The 22260-nt window shown below is 35.2% G+C and overlaps 2 protein-coding genes across 6 annotated transcripts; both read left to right on the top strand.

Annotated features, from left to right (window-relative positions):
• Positions 1–759: 759 nt before the first annotated feature.
• On the top strand, positions 760–17898 carry LOC131000278 (ubiquitin C-terminal hydrolase 12-like). 5 transcript variants are annotated; one of them, XM_057926098.1, is made up of 32 exons: positions 760–954; positions 1233–1302; positions 1914–2052; positions 2148–2305; positions 3622–3887; positions 3984–4202; positions 4280–4388; positions 4482–4597; positions 4815–4913; positions 6738–6847; positions 7190–7264; positions 7714–7792; positions 7902–8051; positions 8158–8238; positions 8327–8446; positions 9517–9639; positions 10350–10427; positions 10505–10593; positions 10734–10842; positions 11363–11431; positions 11513–11623; positions 13316–13371; positions 13498–13675; positions 13755–13856; positions 13969–14040; positions 14191–14256; positions 15043–15108; positions 15338–15424; positions 15565–15681; positions 15822–15896; positions 16100–16186; positions 17317–17898. In XM_057926098.1, the coding sequence occupies exons 1-32, from the start codon at positions 922–924 to the stop codon at positions 17356–17358; spliced, it is 3351 nt and encodes a 1116-aa protein (XP_057782081.1). In that variant the 5' UTR covers positions 760–921; the 3' UTR covers positions 17359–17898. The 5 variants fall into 5 exon arrangements, 4 of the variants coding, with proteins under 4 accessions (XP_057782081.1, XP_057782080.1, XP_057782079.1 ...); XM_057926097.1 differs by having other exon boundaries at positions 16097–16186; XM_057926096.1 differs by having other exon boundaries at positions 1908–2052.
• A 1188-nt stretch (positions 17899–19086) lies between these two features.
• On the top strand, positions 19087–21779 carry LOC131000277 (pentatricopeptide repeat-containing protein At1g63330-like). The gene is made up of 2 exons (XM_057926094.1): positions 19087–20018; positions 20202–21779. Exons 1-2 carry the CDS (start codon positions 19352–19354, stop codon positions 21488–21490), a joined length of 1956 nt encoding a protein of 651 aa, XP_057782077.1. The 5' UTR covers positions 19087–19351; the 3' UTR covers positions 21491–21779.
• The last annotated feature ends 481 nt before the right edge of the window (positions 21780–22260 follow it).

Raw genomic sequence — 22260 nt, 5'->3', positions numbered from 1 at the left:
TCAAACCATCAGCTTCACCGCTACAGTTCTTATGGGTGAACTCCACGCTATTATGCTTTTCTGTGGGACATTGCTTAGAGAATGATATTGGCCCGATTGTGGTGTACACTGATTCATTGTTAGCTACTCATGTTCTCTCGGATCGGAGTCAAAGAGCGGAGTCGTTGTGCGATGATTTGGGGGAGGTTTTTTTATCACTCTCGTCAGCATGGGGTGGTGGATTTTCTTCATATGCGCTGTGAGGCGAACCGTGCAGCCTATGAGCTTGCCCGACACTCTTTTTCTTTTTTCTGATGTTATGATTTGGAAGGCCGATTTTCCGAATTGGCTTATAGATATTGCTTTTTTCCGATTTTAGGTTATAAGATGGCACCCTTTTAGTAAAAAAAAATACTACAAATTATTTATATTTGAGAAGTAAAATTTTAGATTCGAGTTCATATTAGCTACTCTACTATTAGACCAACACACATGCACCAAATATATTTATTTAACTAATATCCAAGATATTGTTCACTTGAATCCAGATTTCTCCTCACAATGAAAGGGAAAAATTATAAAGTTCAATTGGATGCAAATTTATCCTCACAATGAGAGGGAAAAATTATAAAATAGGCAAATGTAGCCAAGTTTTGTCTCAAATGAAACATAGAACAACAATGTATATTAATAGTACCTTAAAGTTTTCGAATATTATAAAAATAATTACTTTGATGGGCAATTGAAAAAAATAAAAAAATGAAAGTAAAAGTCCACGTTAGATTTCATTCATTCCTTTCCCCACCACCTTTTCCCCCCCTTTGCACCCTGACTTCCATTTTCCTAAACCTGAAAACATCTGCAAAATTCCCATCAAAATCCAATCCAATCCAATCCAATCTAGGTTAATTCTGCCTCAAATTCTACTCGACTTCTCCTCACATGACTGTCATGGCGCCTCCTGCCCCAAATGAGGTTTGCAAATCCGCCCGCCTTCTGTATTCACTAGTGCTTCGAAAAAACCTTTAAGTTTTTTTCCGGTGTGAATTCGCAGGGAGAATACGCACGCGTGCGCGTTTTGTGTGTGTTTTTTGCTCTGTTTCTGTGAGAGAACGAGCTTCAGTGATATTCAATTGGTCTCTGTTTAGGTCTAGTTCGCGATCAAGTGATTGGGTGTATGCTACTCCGTTGTTTTGATATATGGCGTCTTTCGTTTTGTTTTAATTAATCTTTATTATTTCTTTCGGTGGCAGCAAGAGGAGGAGGACATGTTAGTTCCTCGATCAGATTTGGTGGAAGGGCCTCAGCCAATGGCAGTGGAAGGTAACTCAAATGAGTAGATAGACGTGTTCCCCCGTTTTTTATTTGTTCATTTTTTGGAGTGCTGTTTTGAGGTAACAGGGGATTTGGGTCTGTTTCATATTTGTGGCCATCTGTATTGTGTGCAGGAAAAACGTTTTTCCTTAAATGTTACATTCCGTTTCTGCTTTTATGTGTAAATTTCCGGAAACAGAGAAGAGGGTGTGTGGTGGGGTGGTTCGTGGTCTGGTTTTAAATGTGAACTTTAATGTTGCAGCGAAATTCGTAAAATCTAACACGAAGAATTGGATGGTAGACAATTAGTTGGCTGCGTGTAACTCGCCATATTTGTTTATTTTATGCGCATGTAGTGTCCATTATGCTGATAAGGCAAATGTAGTTGAAGAATCTTACGGTGTGATGCCTTAGGAGCACGTTATCACGTTTTTATTCCGTATAATAATCGGGCAAAAAGAGGGAGCTAAATGCTTTTGGATTCGACTATCTTGCTAGGATAAAGCTCCATCTTCATGCAGTGCATCATGGATGATAGTGTTTTGTTTGCTTTTTTTTTTTTCATTCTTTCAGTAGCCTTTTATTTTCATTTTCTTATCCATTATTTGCTGTAGCACCAGAAGCAACAGAAAATAGTGTGGAAAACCAGTCAACAGAGGATCCTCGCACAGCAAAATTTACTTGGAAGATTGAAAATTTTTCTAGGATAACTACTAAGAAGCTATATTCTGGAATATTTGATCTTGGTGATTACAAATGGTAACTATTCTTTCCTACAAATTGAGAGCTCCAATTGATGTAATTGACTTGTTTGATGAGTGTAATGCTGACATTAACTTTTTCCTTCTTTTTAGGCGGATTCTTATTTTTCCGAAGGGGAACAATGCTGATTATTTATCCATGTATCTGGATGTTGCTGATTCTGCGGGTTTACCTTATGGATGGACTAGATATGCCCACTTCAGTTTGGCTATTGTGAATCAAGTCCATAGCAAGTATTCAGTCAGAAAGGGTAATGAAATGCTAATATAATCTTTCCAGTAACTACCTCACTGCATATTTTTTAGCCAAATTACCTTGTTTCATTTGCTTTACCATAAACTATGTGGAGTGGTTTAAAGGATTAATCTACTCTATATAGTGCTAACATTCTAACCAGATAACTTAATGGACCCAGGATGAAAACTTTTTCTCGGTAGGCAACAAATGCCATGGTTGCTTGTCAATTCAATTCCAGTTTGTCTTTTGTAATACAGTACATTTTATCCCCTCATCTAATTTGCAGTAGAATTTACTGTCACCATGAAAATTAATTATTTCAGCTTGTTAGTTCAATTTCAGTATGTCTTTTTCTTAACTAAAAACTGGTTAGTTTTGGTAACACTGTATGCTTCATCCCCTCCTTAATTTGCTATAAAATTTTCTGTCAGCATGAAAAATAAATCATCTCAGCTTGCTCAATGCCTCTTTCTATGTAGAATTGACCCAGCCTTTTTTGCTTTCAAACCAATATACCACGCTGATCTACTTAAAATCATCATTGGCATTATTTATGCTATATGTGGAGTTGGTTTAGAAAGTCACATTGTATTTATTGGAAAAATCAGTCCCTTTTTATCATCAATTAATTCTGAAAATTTGTCTGTATAAGGACATTGGGAATTCATCAGGTCATTTTGTGTTGACTGTTCTAACTCTGTCCTATATCTACACTTCTGGTATTTGTATATTATTCGGCATATTAAGTTGCTACGCCAGCTTCCCCCCGAAAATGGCTTGCTTAGGCAAACAACTATAGTTACAGCTAAGAAGTGGAATTAGCTCATGCATTTGTGGTGTTTTTCAGAACTCTATTTGTTAGTGCCTAGTGGCATTAAACGTGTATGTGCAGTAGTATGTACTGGTGCCATCATGCCTCGAGTAACTAGGTATAACTTGAGTACCTCCAGTAATATTTTAATGACCCGTTTTTTTTAATATGGTTGCCATTTTCTGACAAGAATACTATCTATTGGATATGCTGATTGTGACTTAGATGTGGAAGCTGTATAAAATTTGTTTCAGAATATGGTTTATGACTTAACATCTCTTGCACTCCTGGTATAAACGACCCCTTTAAGCTTGTGCTGAATTTAACTATCGTGTAGAATTTCACAAAGTAAAGATCAAATTTGCTTTGGTGTTTCTGTCAGTCATCTGTGCGTTAGCTAAGTGTAAATGGGAAATCATTGGTCCATATTGCTGCTTCTTTCAATTAGAGATAATATTCGTTCTAAGGGAGATGTGAAGCTAGTTAATGTAAATAATTCTTTTTTATTGATCATGCAGAAACGCAACACCAATTCAATGCCCGAGAAAATGATTGGGGCTTTACATCCTTTATGCCACTTGGTGAACTTTATGATCCTAGCAGGGGTTATCTTGTCAATGACACCTGTTTAGTTGAAGCTGAGGTTGCGGTCTACAAAGCTATGGATCCATGGCTATATGATTCGAAGAAAGAAACTGGTTTCGTGGGACTGAAAAACCAAGGAGCTACCTGCTATATGAACTCTCTTCTCCAAACTCTGTACCATATTCCTTTCTTCAGAAAGGTTAATATATTCATTTGGGGCTATCTAGTCCGATCTGAGTTACTTTATTAAGGTTCTTTCACGTTCTTACTCATACATCTTCTCTTGTAATTTCAGGCTGTGTACCATATGCCTACTAATGTTAATGATATGCCATCTGCAAGTATCCCTCTGGCTCTGCAGAGTTTGTTTTACAAGCTTCAGTACAGCGATAATAGTGTTGCAACAAAGGAGTTGACAAAATCCTTTGGATGGGACACCTATGATGCTTTCTTGCAACATGATGTACAAGAACTCAATAGAGTTCTTTGCGAGAAGCTTGAAGAGAAAATGAAGGTTCTTAGCTTCTAGCACTCTCAATTTCCCTGAATTTGGATACTGTTACTCACTGACTATTATGATACTGTCATTAGAGAACCGTTGTGGAAGGTGCCATACAGCAGTTATTTGAAGGGCACCATATGAACTACATTGAGTGCATTAACGTGGATTACAAATCTAGTAGAAAAGAGTCATTCTATGGTACTTAACATGAACAGATTTACTGTTGATAGTACTTTACTGCTGTTTTTATGCTTGGTTCTAAGAACGTCCTTTTCCTTATCCATGTGACAGATCTTCAGCTGGATGTCAAAGGCTGTCATGATGTCTATGCTTCTTTTGACAAGTATGTTGCAGTTGAACATCTAGATGGAGATAACAAGTATCAGGCTGAACAACATGGTTTGCAGGTGCTCAAGTTAGCTGGATTTGACAAATGTTATGCCTACTATAGTAGCTTTAATTTTCATGTATCATTAATTCATATGATGTAGAGCTATAAGCTCAATCATGAGTAGTGCTTTGGTTGTCATTGCACAGTTCTGATACTTTTATGATCATATTGTCTTAAAATAAGAAATTCTTTTGCTAATTGCCCTTCTTAAGCTGATGCTCTGCTTATTTCAGGATGCTAAGAAAGGAGTGTTATTTATAGACTTCCCCCCAGTTCTCCAGCTTCACTTAAAGCGGTTTGAATACGACTTTGTGCGTGATGTTATGGTAAAGGTGAGCAGTTAAAAAATATTAATTTTCTATTCTATTCTGTTGTATTATATTATATTCTATTCCACTAAGAGCTTGCCCGATTCATTTTTATTTGGCACATAAAGTACTAGAGGTAGACAAGGTTGGATGGCTTTTTTCCAATACCAAATTTATAGTGTCTAAGCATTACTACTTGAATAAGGCATGAAAGATAGTTTTAGGGTTGAAAAGAATTAGTCTATGGAAAACATCCTACCAACAAATTTAGTAATCGTTTTATGGTTATTACTCTTGGAATTTGGATATGCAAAGATCCTACAGATAGAGTAACTAATCAAAATTGGATTTTTAGTTGCATCGTGGAGAATCCATGAATTTCAAGACCTGTCCCCTCTAGATAAAAATAACAAGGGTGCCTAATCAGGGCACCTAGTAACTAATTTAGATATTGGGCACAACAAACATAGGTAACATTTCTTAGTTATAATTTTTTTTGGATTTATTTTGTCTTCCACATAAAATACAGAATGTCCACATGCGATACAGTCACAAGAAGCGGCACCTCCACTTTCAATATGGTTATATAGAATGCAGAGCTAGAGTAGAATACCTATAATGGTTTCTTTCTATTAAGTTGACAAATTTCGGTAAATTGCATTATAAGACATATAAGTTCTTTTCCAAAGAGATGTAGAAAAGACTAGCAGTGATACTTAATATGAGTAGTGCAGAGGAATATTTTGGTTTGTTGCGTTTTAAATCACAATCTTTGACTGATTTTGCAAATTTGAAACATGTCAAAAATTGCAATGCAAATGATGAACTTCTTGCAAATTGAGTCAATGGGTATAATTCTGACCAAATGTCACTTGCTAGGTAAGAACCATATGTTAAAGATGCCGTTTCTGGGTATTGATGATAGAATCATGGTGTCAAAAGATAGAAATTATTAAATTAAGAGAAGAAAAGAAAAAAAGAACTCAATTAATGAAAGAATAATATTGAATTCCAAAGAAATACCCCTGCCCAAGTGAAAATGCCGATTCACATGTAAGAGCCTGCCCAAGACCAAAGGCTGAAACTAACTGATACAATCCAACTAAGCAAGGTGACTTCTACTTTGTCATTTAAATAGTGAATCCTGACTCTAGGGCTATGGAATTAGACGACATAATTGACCTATTCCTGTATTCTAGTCAGCTAAATCAATGCATAGATAACTATGGCAACAAGTTAAGGAGAGATTTACTAAATTAATGATACCTATAGAAGCAAGATATGGAAAGGTTCCATGAGATCGTCTCTTTTACTTGGTAGGAATTAATCTCTGACAGTTGGTTATGAAATTATGCTGGTGACTCGAATTGCAAAAAATCGAAGTTCATTCATAATATTGAATTTTCGAAACACATTAGATTTAGTCATTTAGATATGGAAGCTCAGTCAAAAACCATAATGTAGAGACGGAAGTACCCTAGACAATAGAGAAGTCATGAGCTGATTCTTGGATACCTTCAGTCATACAGTGTATGGCTGATTTGGGAAGTGGGTATGGTCTAAAGGCGAGAGCTAGTGTTAAATAGGACATTGCGACTTGATTTTCTGTTGTGTAGCTGTACATGTGTGAAGGAACGAGTGAGTGTGTTTGATGAAGCCATTTATTCAGCCATTGTGATCCAAATTTTCTCTCAAGCCTCAAAATTTCAGTCTTGAGTTATGCTCCTGCGTCCTGCCATTTCATTGTTGTATATGAATTTTTTATTTTAGTACCTGTTTTAGTTGCACTTTATATTTCCGAACAACTGTACAGGTGAGTAACCTAATTTCCTGATGTCAATGACACAGATAAATGATCACTATGAGTTCCCTCTTCAACTTGATCTTGATAGAGATGATGGCAAATACCTGTCACCTGATGCTGATAGAAGAGTACGTAACCTCTATACACTTCACAGGTCAGATGATGAGATTTTCTTCCATTCCCAGTTTCATAGTGAGAAAAATTTCAATTTACTCAACTCATTTGGTTGGATAAAAGTATTTCTTGGATTTCACTTCAACCTTTATAACTTGCGACTTGCGTGAAAAGTGCGAGATGTTTACTTTCCATTCTTAAAGGCTGAACAATGTTTACTTTCATAAATTATTTCTGTAAATGCCCAAGTTGATTTTTTGAAAATCTATGTTTCTTTGTGACTTAATTATAGCCTTTCTAGATCCATCTAAATAGATATATGATATATCACAATATCTTGAATGCTACATCTTTTCATTGGTTCAACTTATATTGTTCGCAGTGTTTTGGTCCATAGTGGTGGTGTGCACGGTGGTCACTATTATGCCTTTATACGGCCTACTCTTTCCAGCCAATGGTACGCACATTCTCAAACTTTTTTTCCCCCCATGTCTGCAGCATAGAAAACTAAAAAAGTACTACTTTTATGGGTTGACAGCTTTCAGCGAGTCGAATTGATTGTTGTACATCATTAAGCTCATATGTTTTTGTTTGAGAATTGGTCTGGGTTCAGGAATTATTTCTGCAATAATTACTCTCTTTTTGCTGATTGGATGGAAGAATTTGTTGTCTCATTTTCTAGTCAATTCTCTTTACTTAAACTAAAATATAGTCGTGGTTGTTATTCTCTGGAGAGTTAGTTCCTTTGACAAAATTATGCTGTCAGCATCCCTCACTGTGGTTTTCTTATACCACTGTCCCCAAAAATTTCAGAAACCCCCTGGTTGATCATGAAGATTACATGAATCATGTAAATGGTTTTTGTTTTTGAATTGCATACAACAAATAATCCTAAATGTCTCTCAGGTATAAGTTTGATGATGAACGAGTGACAAAAGAAGATATGAAAAAGGCATTAGATGAGCTATATGGTGGTGAAGAAGAAGTAGGTTTTTGTGATATTATTTTTCAAAGATATATACATAGATTGCTTTGCTTCTGCTGGCAATCTTCTTGTTTAGTGACACATATCCTTTCTTAATTTATCTTTTCAGCACCTGATGCAGACGAACCAGGGAATCAATAATACTCCCTTCAAGTTCACCAAACACTCAAATGCTTATATGCTGGTGTATATACGTGAAAGTGACAAGGATAAAATTATGTGTCATGTCGATGAGAAGGATATTGCTGAGCATCTTAGGGTTAGATTCTGATATTGGCATATGGATTTTCATATTTCTCAAAAGATATCAGTCTCCGCTTTTACCTACTATATGTGGCCTTACTAGAGTTTGAAATGTCAACTAGGAGAGGCTGAAGAGAGAACAAGAAGAAAAAGAACAAAAGAAGAAAGAAAAAGCTGAAGCACATCTTTACACTATTGTAAAGGTAAGTAATTTAAGGAGCAAGTTTTAATTCTACGACCTTTCAAATGTAAGTGATTGCAACTAATAAGAAAGTGGCGGGATGCTTCCAGGTTGCATGTGATGAAGATTTTACTTGGCAGATTGGAAGGAATGTATTCTTTGATTTAGTCGATCATGAAAAAGTTAGGAGCCTCCGTGTCCAGAAGCAGATGCCATTTAGTGTTTTTAAGGTATGTAAACATTGGTAAATGTTTCACTACAATTAGTTCTGTAATGCTTAAGCTGCTGTATCTGGAACTAGTGCCTGAGAAATCCACCTTTATGATACATGGAGCTAAATTATCGGGAATTAATTGTGCTGAATAAGGTTAATATTTGAGTGAACTGTAACTGGACTTGTACAGTTGGGAATTCGTTATAGTGTGTGGAAGCCAGAACCAGTCCTCTCGTCAATATTATTATGGATACGTGCATATCCTGAAGAGAGTGTAGATCGTCCTAAGATTATCAATAATTCCTTTTACTAGTTATACTAAATAAACTTCCACGTAAATTTTTTAATGTGGCTGCAATGTGGTACCTTAGTCTGCTAAAAGATTAACACTTGTATTGGCGAATTGTTCGCAAGCAGCTACTATGCAATGTTGTAGTCTGAAGTATATTCTGATGCGGGCAGGCTTCTTAGTTATCATAAATTTGGAATGATGCGGACAGGCTGCTTAGTTCTGAAATATATTTAAAAAACAATACAGATAAAAAAGAGGTCTCCTCCTGCATGTAGGGTATTTGCTAGTTAAATGTGTGAAGGATTATATATAAATGTAGGACCACCATCACTGTTACTTTAGATGGAAAACTTAATTATGATTGGAAACATCCAATATGATATATAGAATATTGCAATTGGAAACCATAGTAATTCAAGTGAAATAGAAATAACATCAAATAGGACTTGCAAATCATACTTGTATAATATAATGCAAGTCTTTCTTCTTGATTTTTGTGTGTGTCATGAATAAGTGTTCCAACGCTAATACATTTGTCTAGAAATATCAGTGTCAGTTTGATGCTAGGTCTTGCTCTTATAAGCTGATTTATAAAACGACACATCTTAAATGTTCCGAGTTCAGTCTGTTCTTCTGGACATACACTTCCATAATTTTGTTGAAATACATAAAGTAGTTCCAGGCTAAGCCATCTCATATATTAGTATTTTTCAACATTCCGTTGTTGAAGTTGTATGTTGAAGTTGTAATTATTGTTGCTGTTTATGTTAACATCAACTGATCGTAATCCCCAGGAAGAGGTTGCAAATAAATTTGGTATACCGGTGCAATTCCAACGCTTTTGGCTGTGGGCAAAGCGCCAAAATCACACGTATCGTCCTAACCGTCCGTTGACACAGCATGATGAAGCACAAAGTGTAAGCATCTTCTGCTGCCTATAAAAGCAACCATTCAAAGTCGCTATATTGTAGTTCTTGTTGTTTTGGCTGATCTATGAGTTTGGCTTATCATATATAATATTTAGTCATCGTTGAATCTTATAATTCTGTATATTTTCTTGTTTGCAATAGAATTGTGATCTATGGAGCTAAATTCAACTAATAATGTAGTATCGGATACTCTTTAGTCAATATTTTCGGCTTCAGGATCCCTTATCTACTAATCTCTTTTTCAGTAATAAAATCTCCTCTCTTTCTTATGAAAAATAAGAATAAGGGGAAAAAAGCCTTCACCTAGAATATATGTAATAAGTAATCTTTTTATTGGAATGGAGTGTTCTAGACACTACCACATGATAGTCAGACTCTTTCTCCAATCTCCACTCACAATATACTTAACCACTTTTATTAAAACCCGTGCCACTCCCTCCTAGGACTATTTTTCCAGGACGGAGAGAGTATATGGCAGGAGTATCCCTGTTTTTGCATGCAACTACTACTGATGAATGTACTGCATCTTTATAATCAACACTTTTTCGACCAACTCTTTGCTTTTCATTTGCTGTCAGTTTATATCGAGTATGCATATATCAGTACTTCCCTATACAAATTAGACAATTTTGAGATTTCTTGTGTTACAATGATCTATATTGTGTATATATTCATTTCAAGGGTTCACATGGCTGTAGGTTGGGCATTTGAGGGATATATCTAATAAAGTTCAGAATGCAGAGCTGAGGCTATTCTTAGAGTTAGAACTTGGGCCGGTAATGGAACCATTCTTTATTAGAAAGTAAGCCCTTCTTCATAAATATTGCTAATAACCTTTTATGTTATCAATCAGGATTTGCGGCCTATCCCTCTCCCTAATAAGGCAAAAGATGACATTTTGTTATTCTTCAAGCTTTACGATCCAGAAAAGGAAGAGCTTAGGTATTATTTAGTTCTTATTCCTTTGTTTTTATATGTTTCTTTTTGTACAACATTTCCAGAAAACCAAAGAATTAGACATCTCCAAGAGATGCAAACAAAAAGCAATTCTTTGACATTATTTTTATCTTTATTTATGCAAGATATGTTGGTAGACTTTTTGTGAAGAGCTTGGGGAAGCCAGTAGATATCTTGACTAGACTAAATGAGATGGCTGGCTATGCTCCTGAGGAAGATATTGAGCTTTATGAGGTTGGTTGCTTAAATATCAGAACTAATATGTGAATGTGATGGACTGAACTGCATCTGCTGGTTTGTCGTAAACCTTCCGATAGCCGTCCTTTCATGTTTATGTTCTGCTTTTAATATCTAGAGGTTTGTTAACAGGCTAAACATAGTCTTGTTGATTTATATATTCTTGTTTTTACCCTTAACCGTATACTGTCCTTTTTCCTGTTCTTGTAATGAGCTGGGTGTTCTATTCTCAGCTTTCACATCAAGTAGTTATAGAAGGGTGCTATTGTACCTATTCTTGCAAGTAGAAATTTTGGCGCCCGCAGGAGGGGGGTGGGGGGTATCAGCTCTCTTTTTTGTAATGTTTATGACAAGTATCCCTTTTCCATCATTTTCTGGTTGCTTTAGGGCAGGATATTTATGGCAGGATATTTTTTGGGGTGTTTCACTATTTTGACAGTGTCAACTCATTGAATAAGTCTATTTTTTACATGCTGTGTTTTAAATGGTATTAATTTGCTCTGTTTCTGGTTGTCAGGAAATAAAATTTGATCCTAATGTGATGTGTGAACATATCGAAAAGAGATTCACTTTTAGGTCTAGTCAGGTATTTCTATTTTGTTTTTTAATTAACGTGTTATGCGAGAAAAACAATGTGGTATCAATTTGCTTTGTCTTCTAACTACAGCTTGAGGATGGGGACATAGTTTGCTTTCAGAAGTCCCTTCCAAATGAAGCTCGCCAGCAACTTCGCTGCCCAGATGTTCGGTCATTCTTTGAGTACCGCCATAATCTCCAAGTACTTTTCATCTAATATTTTCTGAATTTCATATAGTATCTATTTTTCATAATTCTTATGTGAAATTACTTTTTTATGTATTTACAAGTGTTCATTCTTTCTGCCATCTAGCTCCTTCTGTTTATTCTTGTTGGGATTCTGAAAATCTTTTTGGCGCAAAGGACTATGATCCAGGCTTGATATGAACTCTTTTTGAATATATTCATTCAAATGCTCTTAAGTTTTTGTGAGTTTTGTGAGCTGCTTCCATTGTTATATGCTCCTTGGAAATATTTCATGCACCATTGAGTTCGAAGTCCCTTTCTTTTCTTATGGAAAACTTCTCTTCTTGTGGGATATGCCTTATCATTCTATTAGCATAACGCTACATTGCCTTTTAGGAATTGTAAACTTTGAGTCTTGAGGTGCAAATAGTTCACTTTTCTGTTGATGAATCAGTCAAAAAATTGAAGTACCCTTTTCCTCCCTCCTGACCTTCACACCTACTATCGTGGCAAAAAAAAGTATTTCTTTTGTCTTTTTTCTTTTTCATGCTGGTATGTTCCTTCTCACTCTCCCGTGCACTTCCTTTTTGACTCAATTCTGATCTCTAGGTTCCAATTTGGAGTATGAAATAAAATATACTAATACATTTTCATGAGTTTATGTCCTTTCTTTACTGTTAGTTTTTAGTTGATCGATTATGGAGTCTCCCTCCCTCCTAACCTTTCACATGTGTATAGGTATCAGACTTGCAATTTGCGAACTTTATGAATATGAGACATTACAATTCTTGGCTATAAGTTCCTGCAAACATAAATCGATATGCTGTCTCCTTTCACATGGCACACATTATCTTATAAAATAGTCCAATGATCTGGTGCTGTACTGGGTCTGGGCCTTTGGTACTTCTAGCTCTTTCTCCCGGTCCTCTTCTGTCTTACCAGTAACCTACCATGCATATGTTATGTAGACAGACCAGGCATATAAGTTTGGAGTATAAGATATGGATATAGTCTTATCTTGCTGGTTTGGGCGTTCTCTAAGAGAAAGGGGATTATTCCATGTTCCACTCTTGAAGCATACCCCAGAGGTGAACCCAAACCTTGCGAAAGCATCATAAAAAGACCGGTCTGGAGGTTCATTTACTCATAGAAAGTTTTATAACTCCTGTTTTTCTTTAAGGAGCCCTCTCTTTACAGCCACTCTGAAACATTTAAAGATAACAATAATCAATTATGTAACTGCCATTAATCGTCTTAACTTTTAAGCTTTAAGTACAAACAAAAATTTATGGTACTGACTGCAGAGATGCTCTGTCATAAAGGAGAAGGATGCTAGGGAGGAAAAAGAAAAAGATGCTACTGCACCCCTTTTCCATCAATTACTTCTGAGCATGAGAAGAAAGTGTTTTATTAAGTTATGAGTGTCCTGTATTGTAAAGCATAAAAGAAAATAAAGGTTCTGCCTACTAGAACTAATAGCACTGGGAGCAAACATCAGCCAAGACTTCCTTGTACTACTTTTTGCTGTTTTAAGATTATTTTTGGGGACTCATAAGCAACCTTATCTCAATTCTTTAGGCGTTTAGCAATACTTTCCCTTCTGAACCTTACATGTCTAGAAAGGAAGATCTGAAGTTTCTGATTATGTCATTGAACAAACTTAACTTGTATGAATTCATTTTCATCTTCTATTTTGGATGTTTTGCAGGTTATTCATTTTCGGTCCCTGGAAAAGCCTAAAGAGGATGAATTTTGTTTACAACTGTAAGTGCAAAATTGGTTCAAATGTGGAACTCAAGCCATCATCTTTATCTTAGTTGATCACATTAATCTGTCTATTAGTTGCATTCTAATATATATATATGTATATACATATTTTACAATATGAAGGTCAAAGCTTGACACATATGATGAAGTTGTAGAAAAAGTGGCTCGCCAACTTGGAGTAGATGACCCTTCTAAAATTAGACTTACGTCATGCAATTCATACACCCAACAACCAAAACCTCATCCTATAAAGTATAGAGGAGTAGATAATTTGCTAGACATGTTGCTGCATTACAATCAGGTAAGCCATCATTTGACATTATGAGTCTGAGTTGACATGTTTACTATCTGAAATATTGAATAGTTATTATTTTGCTCAGACTTCTGATATATTGTACTATGAAGTCCTGGATATGCCTCTGCCAGAATTGCAAGGCTTAAGAACGCTCAGAGTGGCTTTCCGTCATGGAACAAACAATGAAGTAAGTCACATTTTTGTTCAATTTAGTAAATTAGTTGTTCTTGGCATACATGTCTAATCCTCTGCTATTTGTTTGACAAAATCATTGTTCTCCTGTTCTTTCTGATTTCTAGATGGGAATTAACAATATTAGGCTGCCTAAGGATAGTACCGTGTCTGATTTGCTTGATGATCTCAAGATGAAGGTAAATATGGGACCAATAATGTTGATTCATTGTATCAACATTTCACTGGAACACATATTTCAAACCTGGAATTTCTTTCTTCATCTATACAGGATAATTTGTTTTTTGGTGTTTCTTTGACTGATATTGTTTCTTTTAATTGTTATGCAGGTTCAGCTGTCTCGTCCAGATGCAGAACTCAGATTGCTGGAAGTATTCACCCACAAGATCTACAAGGTCTTCAGCTCCTAACTCCATTTATTGTATTTATTTTTGTATTAATTCCAAGTCAGTAGGAATGTACTATGTAATTATGACCTAATAACTGTTTGTCTTTACTAATAACTCGATTGATGAGTCGTCCAATACTATGGACATGCATAAGGGATGATAAGAAGTTGGACAATCATGTATATAATTGAAGAAAAACTTGCAATTATCATGCTATATTGCATGCAGCTTAACAAAATTTCTTCTTGGAGTCCTATAGTGAGGATGGTGAGGATGCATTGACTAAATATATTTTGCTAAAAGCTTCTTATAAATTGGGAACTAACAGTGAATTGTGTAACTGACGTTAAGCTGGTGGTTGACTGAGATGAAAAGTGGACTTTCAGGGTTTCAAAACAATCAGATTAATTTGTTAGTTTGGGTTAGAGTTTCACATATTTTGACCTTTCTGCATGACTACATGCTCCAAATGTGGCCTTTACATTCTGTTTATCAAAGTATCTGGAGCATGCCTGTGTGCTGCGTCTAGTGTGATCTGAGTCATCTGACATAGGCTGCCAGACGGACTGTGGAAGATGAGTTTTCATGCTTTCTAGGGGTATGCTTTTGGTGGCTATGAGCTATGTTTGTTTATGGTAAATTTGATGTTGTGTTTCACTTTCCTCATGGAGGTGAAGGGAAATAAAATTATAAAAGTTCATGAAGTTGATTTTTAGTTTATTAATTACTGTTAACATCATACCTTGATGTATTCAGAAAGTAATATTGTACTAAAAAGGGACTTCTTTTCAGATATTTCCTTCAGCTGAAAAGATAGAGAGCATAAATGACAACTATTGGACTTTACGGGCAGAAGAGGTTCTCTCTCTCTCTTCTCTCTCTCTCATGTGTGTGTGTGTGTGTGTGTGTGTGCGTGTTTGAGGGGTAAGTGCATTACATGCTTATCTATGCAAGTGCTCTTAAGGTCCATGTTCCCCAATCTCTTGTTCAATATCATTTGCCAACATAAGCACTTGCGGTTTTTTATCCCCTGCATGTGCCTAAGTAAATTATGTCTCTTTTTAACAGTTTTCACTTGTTTCTGCAGATACCTGAAGAAGAGAAGCATCTGGGTCCTCATGATTGCTTGATTCATGTATATCACTTTATGAATGAAGAAAATCAGAACCAAGTGGTAACATTTTGATTTAAGCCTCTCTTGTAGTCTATGCTATGGTTTAAGTCTTTCCATACCTGGGATAATGGTTCAAGAAGATGCACTTTGACATCTTGTATTTTGTTTATTATCACAATATTTCACTTTGTTTGTGGCAGAAAATTCAGAATTTTGGTGAGCCCTTTTTATTGGTCATTCATGCAGACGAGATTTTAGCTAATGTCAAGATTCGTGTTCAGAAAAAGCTACGTGTATCAGATGAAGAGATCTCTAAGGTTGTATGCCTCAGAACTAATTCCATTAAGATCTTAAGTGATTCTAAATAGAAGAGCCTTTATGTGGGTTACAGCATGTCCTTGCTAGTTGCTTACCCACGATAATTTGTTGCTGATTGTCACTGTCTTCCTTTTGCCAGTGGAAATTTGCTTTCGTTTCACAAGGTCGAGCTGAGTACCTAGAGGATTCAGAAATCTTGTTTACTCGTTTCCAGGTCTGTCTTTTTGTAGCTTGTACACACACTCTGTCTTTCTCTCTCTCTCTCTCTCTCACACACACACACACACACAACACAAAGAAATGAAAAGAAAAAAACTTCTCTCCTTTCTCTGTTGTGCATCCATTGGTATTATATTGTTAAGATGAACTAACATCTTATGATGTCTGTATTCATTCTTATGAATCTCGGGCCAGCAGACAAGCAGCATGTATATTGCTTGGGAGCAGTATCTTGGGCTGGAACACATAGATAATTCCCCAAAAAGGCCTCTTACAGCTAATCAGGTATTCTTGACCAGCACTTATTTGCTTTTTCTACGCCAATTCTCATTCAGTGACATAAGTTGCTTTCTTTGCTTTTTCATATTAACTTTGTACAAAGACGTATCGATACTTTGACATATTAGATTCTTGCTTTCAGATTAACAAAATATAGATCCACATACGTATACACACACTTTCAAAAAGCGACAATCCCTCACTGTGGAAAATAATCAAAATATTGTCTCGACTTAGTACTTGTATTTATATACACTCCCACAGGCCACATACTACTTTATATATAAATACTATCTAGTACATGTCATTTCCATTGATAATGTGATTTTCAATGTAATAATAATAATAATAATAATAATAATAATAATAATAATTATTATTATTATTATTATTATTATTATTATTATTATTATCAACTAGCATTTAAGGACTGAAATTTATTGTATTTGCTTGTAAACATGTATTAAGCATATAACAGTTTGTTTTCATTTTCCTTCATAAAAGTATTATTGAATTTTATCAAATTGTAGCATTTTATTACTAAGTATATCAAATATAGATATTTGTGTATTGATATTTCAATGTTTATAAATGTCACTTGTAAATAACTACAATGAAGATATAGTACTAATTATCTATTAACAGAAAAGATGAGTTTAGATTAAAGTTTAAACACCTTATTACCTTAAAATGTGTTGTGAATGTGGTTATAAATATGTTATGATCATAATGTACAAATTATGTTTATTTTCTTTTGCAGACATATTACTTTCATCAATTCATATTGGGTTTTTGAAGCAGTACCCAATATAATTAATTTTCAATACATTCTGCACATAATAAAAACAGAATCAATAATGATAATATTTTTGTCCTGCTCCTCGCCCTTATTAAGAAGGTTCCTAAAAGCAGAAACAGCGGGTACGAAAGCATTATATATGTGAATGTTTATATGCTCCATGTTTATAAGTATTTATTCAAAACTAAGTACTCTTAGCAGTTCTGCATGTGGGTTTATGTATTTTGATTATGGATATATTGATATTACCATAAACTGAAGTTGCAATGGTGTATGACCTGTCCTCTGATGCTGTGAGTAGGTTGCACTAATATCCGTGGTTACCGAATCTTTTCAGTATCGTCCTCCATACGAGAAGGCTGTGAAGATATACAATTAAGAGGGTCGTGGATCAGGATTCTGGAGTGGTCGAGTCTTGAAACTATCAGAGGCACTTCTTTCTCCTATCATGCAAAAGAATTGGGAGAACACCTCGTACCCACATAATGAATCAAAAATGCTTTTCACATTTTAGATTCTAAAATTTCAGTGCTGCAAGCTCTTCCTCAGATGTTTATACGAGATTTTCCCCGACTGCGCTGGATACTTTGGTTGTTGTCTTAATTTACCATGGCTTCCATTATTCACTTTGTCCAGGCCCTGAGGCGACCTAAGACGGTATGATTAGTAAATTTTGTCGATTCATAGGTTTTTAGAAGGAAATTTTGGGCTGTGTATGCTAGTGCTGTAGAAAGGGTCGCTGAGATTTTGGTTTCATTTCTAAGATGTACAGGATTTCTGCTTGTGGAAGAAAATATGGGATCATGTATAAAACTAAACTAGTGGGGAAAGAGGAGCAGAATCAAGAGCCTTATCTATTGTATGACAACCTTTGAACTAGATTTTACAGTGATAATTGTTATTTATAATTTTTTATTTACATTTTGGAGTTCTGGCAAATTAGTTTTAGTTTTCAAATATATCTGAAAAGTAAGATATGGTATAAGGGAAATAAATCTACCTGGCATAGAATAGGAGAACCACCCACCCCTTTCTATTAAGCTAAGTTTGACAGAAAAGAAATTCTTCAATTTATATGAAGGTTATAATGATAACTTGAGAGTTTATTGTAGTTCTTGCATAATTGCCAGCTTGAACTAGACATTGTTCATTTTTTTGGAGCCAATAGACATTGTTCATTGTTCAGGCTTTGTTCCATTGTTTCTCTTATATAAGGATATCAATAAAGTTCAAAATCGACAGACTGATATGAATAAACTGATAAAAAATGAGGGTTAGAGCTAGAAATTTTTAGCTCGAAAAAATTTCTATCCGAATGGTTTGAACTAAAAATAGCTCGAGCCCGATAGAGATGGTTTGAAAATCAAATGGGTTGGCCTGATCAATTGAACATTTCCTTAATAATTAGTAATTTTTAAACTTTATTACATTACTTTTAATTTGATAAGATTTTGATGTTTTTGTTTCTCCAACATAATAAATATTTATGATATAAAAATTAAAGAAATGTAGTCATTTATTTTAAATGTATATCCATTTTAATTGTAATATATTTAGTTACATATTAATTATTATGAAAATTTACGTTGACATAACACTAATGTTTGTAACTAAAACGAGGCGAAGTGCATTTATAAAAACAAAACACAATTTAATTTTTTTTCTTTCAAGAATATGATTGTCAATGAAAAAAATATAATTTAAATAAAATTGTAAATTTATGGGCCCGATGAGCTAGCCCAAAATCAAGTAGAGTAAAAATAGATCGAAATACTTTAACCCGGAAATAAAAGAACAATTATCCCGAATCGAAACAATTCGAAACTAAATACGTTGGCCCGAAACTAAGTGGATCAACCCAATTTACATCCATGCTCTTATATAAAACGATACAAGAAATATATATCATATTATTTTCTGAATGAACTCAATATGAGTCGGATCATGGCGATTCAAATTAACTAAGATAACCGAACATCTATATTGATTTACTTGAATTTTCTAATAAAAAAAGTTGGTAATAGCCATTTTCAAAATCTATTACATAAAAGCCTAATATTCAGTTTGAATTTTCTAATAAAAAAAGTTGGTAATAGCCATTTTCAAAATCTATTACATAAAAGCCTAATATTCAGCAAGCATTAATATAGCAAAAAAAATGGCGAGAATTGAGGAAGGCGCAGCTGTGGAGCAGATGAAGTTGAATGCAGAGCTAAGAATGCGCATCGCCATCCAACATTTTTCATCCGAATAAGTCTTTAGCTTCTCAAGTCGTTGCGAATCTTGCGTTACTTGAATACTCTTGCTATTTATTTAACAATTCAAGTAACTCTTTCACAATTCAAACTTGCATTTCTCATCTTCCTCTCACAATGATCTTCCCAAGATTCTTCTCCAATTCTTCATTCAAATCCTTCCCTGCTTATCACTCTTTTCTTGTATCCCTATTCAATTTTCATAACATCACACACTTTTCAACCACACCCACATTCGATTCCAAGTCGCCCATCGCTCGATTTCACAAAATGGTGAAAACGCGGCCACGCCCTTCTGCTATTGAGTTCAATAACTTATTGACTGCTGCGGTGAAGATGGAACAATACTCTGTTGCCCTTCATATGTTCGACGAAATGCTTCGAAGAAATGCTGCTGCAGATTACTGCACCTTTGATATTGCGATTACTTGCTTTTGCCGTCTGCAAAGAGCTGATTTTGGGTTTGCAGTATTAGGCAGCATTTTCAAGCGTGGATACGAGCCTACTGTTTTAACATTCAGAGATCTCATCCACGGGCTTTTGTTGGTTGGAAAGAGCCTAGACGCAGCAACACTACTCAAGAGGCTGTTGACTGAGGAATGGTGCAAACCTGATGCAAATACTTGTCTTAAGATGATCACTATGTTTTCCACTCCTGATATGCTCAGCTTATTGGAAAAAGGAAGGCGCAAACCACATGTTTATCCATACAACCCAGTGATTCATTGTTTGTGCAACGATGGAATGGTTGACGAGGCTCTCCAACTCATCTCCGTCATGAATGGTAAGGGTATTTTACTCGATACTATGATATATAATTCAATTATTGAGGGGCTATGCAATATTAGAAGATGGGATGAGGTTGAAGAGATGTTGAGGAAGATGGTGGCTTCTAAGAGCCACCCGGATGTGTATACTTGTAATATTTTATTGGATGCTTTATGCAAAGATGGAATGATGGATGCAGCGGAGAATATATTCGAGATGATGAGGAAAGGAGAAATGGTTGAAGCCCAAGGCCTAGGCATTCTCAAATTGGTGGTGAAATCGGACATCAAGCCTGATATTACAAGTTACAACATCTTGATGGATGGGTATCTCAAAATGGGGCGGGTGAATGAAGCTTCACGTATTTTTAACGAAATTCCCACCAAAGGTTTAGAGCGCGATGTTGTTTCTTATAGAATAATGCTACAGGCCTTATTCCATGAAGGCAGATGTGAAGATGGATTGAGCTTGTTCAAAGAGATGGAAGCTCTACAATTTCCTCATGATTTACAAAGTTACACCATCTTATTGGATGGCCTGTGCAAAGCTCGTGGTATTGCTGAAGCATTTCCCGTGTTTCGTAGAATGGAAGTTAAAGGTATCATTCCTAATATATTCACATATAATGTTATCATTCGGGGTTTGTGCAGTGCTCATCGTTTTTCTGAAGCATTTTCCATGTTGCATACCATGGAGGTCAAAGGCATCATCCCCAATGTTGTTACATACAACTCTCTCATTGATGGATTGTGCAAGGCTGATCATATTGATCAAGCGTTTTCCATGTTGCATACCATGGAAGTTAAAGGCACCATCCCCAATGTTGTAACATATAACTCTTTCATTGAGGGATTGTGCAAGACTGGTCATATTGCTCAAGCATTTTCCATGTTGCATACCATGGAAGACAAAGGCACCATCCCCGATGTTGTTACATATACTTCTTTCATTGAGGGATTGTGCAAGGCTGGTTGTATTGCTCAAGCATTTTCCTTGTTGCACACCATGGAAGTCAAAGGCATCATCCCCGATGTTGTAACATATACTGCTCTCATTAAGGGATTGTGTAGTGCTCACCGTATTGGTGATGCGATTTCCATGTTGCGTATCATGGAAGACAAAGGCATCATTCCCAACATAATAACATATAATGTTCTTATTAAGGGATTGTGTGCTGATAATAGGGTTGATATGGCAAAGCATCTGTTCAACATGCTTCCATCCAAAGGCATCCAGCCCGACGTTGTAACATATAACACTTTCATTGCTGCACTTTGCAAGGAACAGAAGATAGAGGAGGCTAAGAAATTGCTGATGCAAATGACGAACAACGGTTGTCCGCCTGATGGTGTTACGTACAATGTTATTCTTCATGCTCTTCTCAAAAGGAACAAGAAGCACGATGCGATTCCTCTCTTGGAAGAGATGAACTCAAGGGGGTTCGCACTTGATGCCGCCACTTCTTCGATGATGGAAGGTCTGAGGTAGTGTTCTCTTTTATAAGAAATAATCATTATGGTAAAGGTTTGATTTAAATCTACAATCTACACTCTGTGTGTTTGATTTTGATGATTCTTTACTGACAAAGAAAATGCTTCTTTTTGTAATTATGGCGTCTTCTTTGACATGATTATGATACTGAGTCTGGGGCTTTGGTGGTTATATTGTAATTAGCAGTTAGTTTTATATTTAGAAGTTTTTATGGATTTATGCTTGTGGAAGATAATATGGGATCATGTATAAAACTAAATTAGTAAAGGTTTGATTTAAATCTACACTCTGTGTGTTTGATGTTTGATGATTCTTTACTGACAAAGAAAATGCTTCTTATTGTAACTATGGCACATGCTTCTTGCCATTTATATGGATGAAAATGAAAATAGTGTTTTATCAACTTATATTGTAAAGCATAATAGAAAATAAAGAGTCTTCGAGTTGTGTTTATATATTTTATTATTAAGTTTTTACTAGTTTTAATAAATTCTTATATACATATAGAGTTTTGTTCAAGATAATGCATATATATATATATATATATATATATATATATATAGGCAGTGACGTAGCCAGGATTTTGTTTCAGGGGGGCCCAATTTATAATAATTTTAAAATAATATATATATATATATATATATTAAAAATAAAATTAATTTTTTATCAATATATTTTATGTACAATGCATCGTTTAAAATTAATAGCTAGGCATTGCTATATTATAACATATAGTATTTTTTTTACATTTAGTATTTTAAAATTAT

Source organism: Salvia miltiorrhiza, chromosome 8 (genome assembly GCF_028751815.1).
Source record: "Salvia miltiorrhiza cultivar Shanhuang (shh) chromosome 8, IMPLAD_Smil_shh, whole genome shotgun sequence".
Taxonomy (NCBI): Eukaryota; Viridiplantae; Streptophyta; class Magnoliopsida; order Lamiales; family Lamiaceae; genus Salvia; species Salvia miltiorrhiza.
Note: the sequence above shows the minus strand (reverse complement) of the source record. Positions and strands in the feature narration are given on the sequence as shown.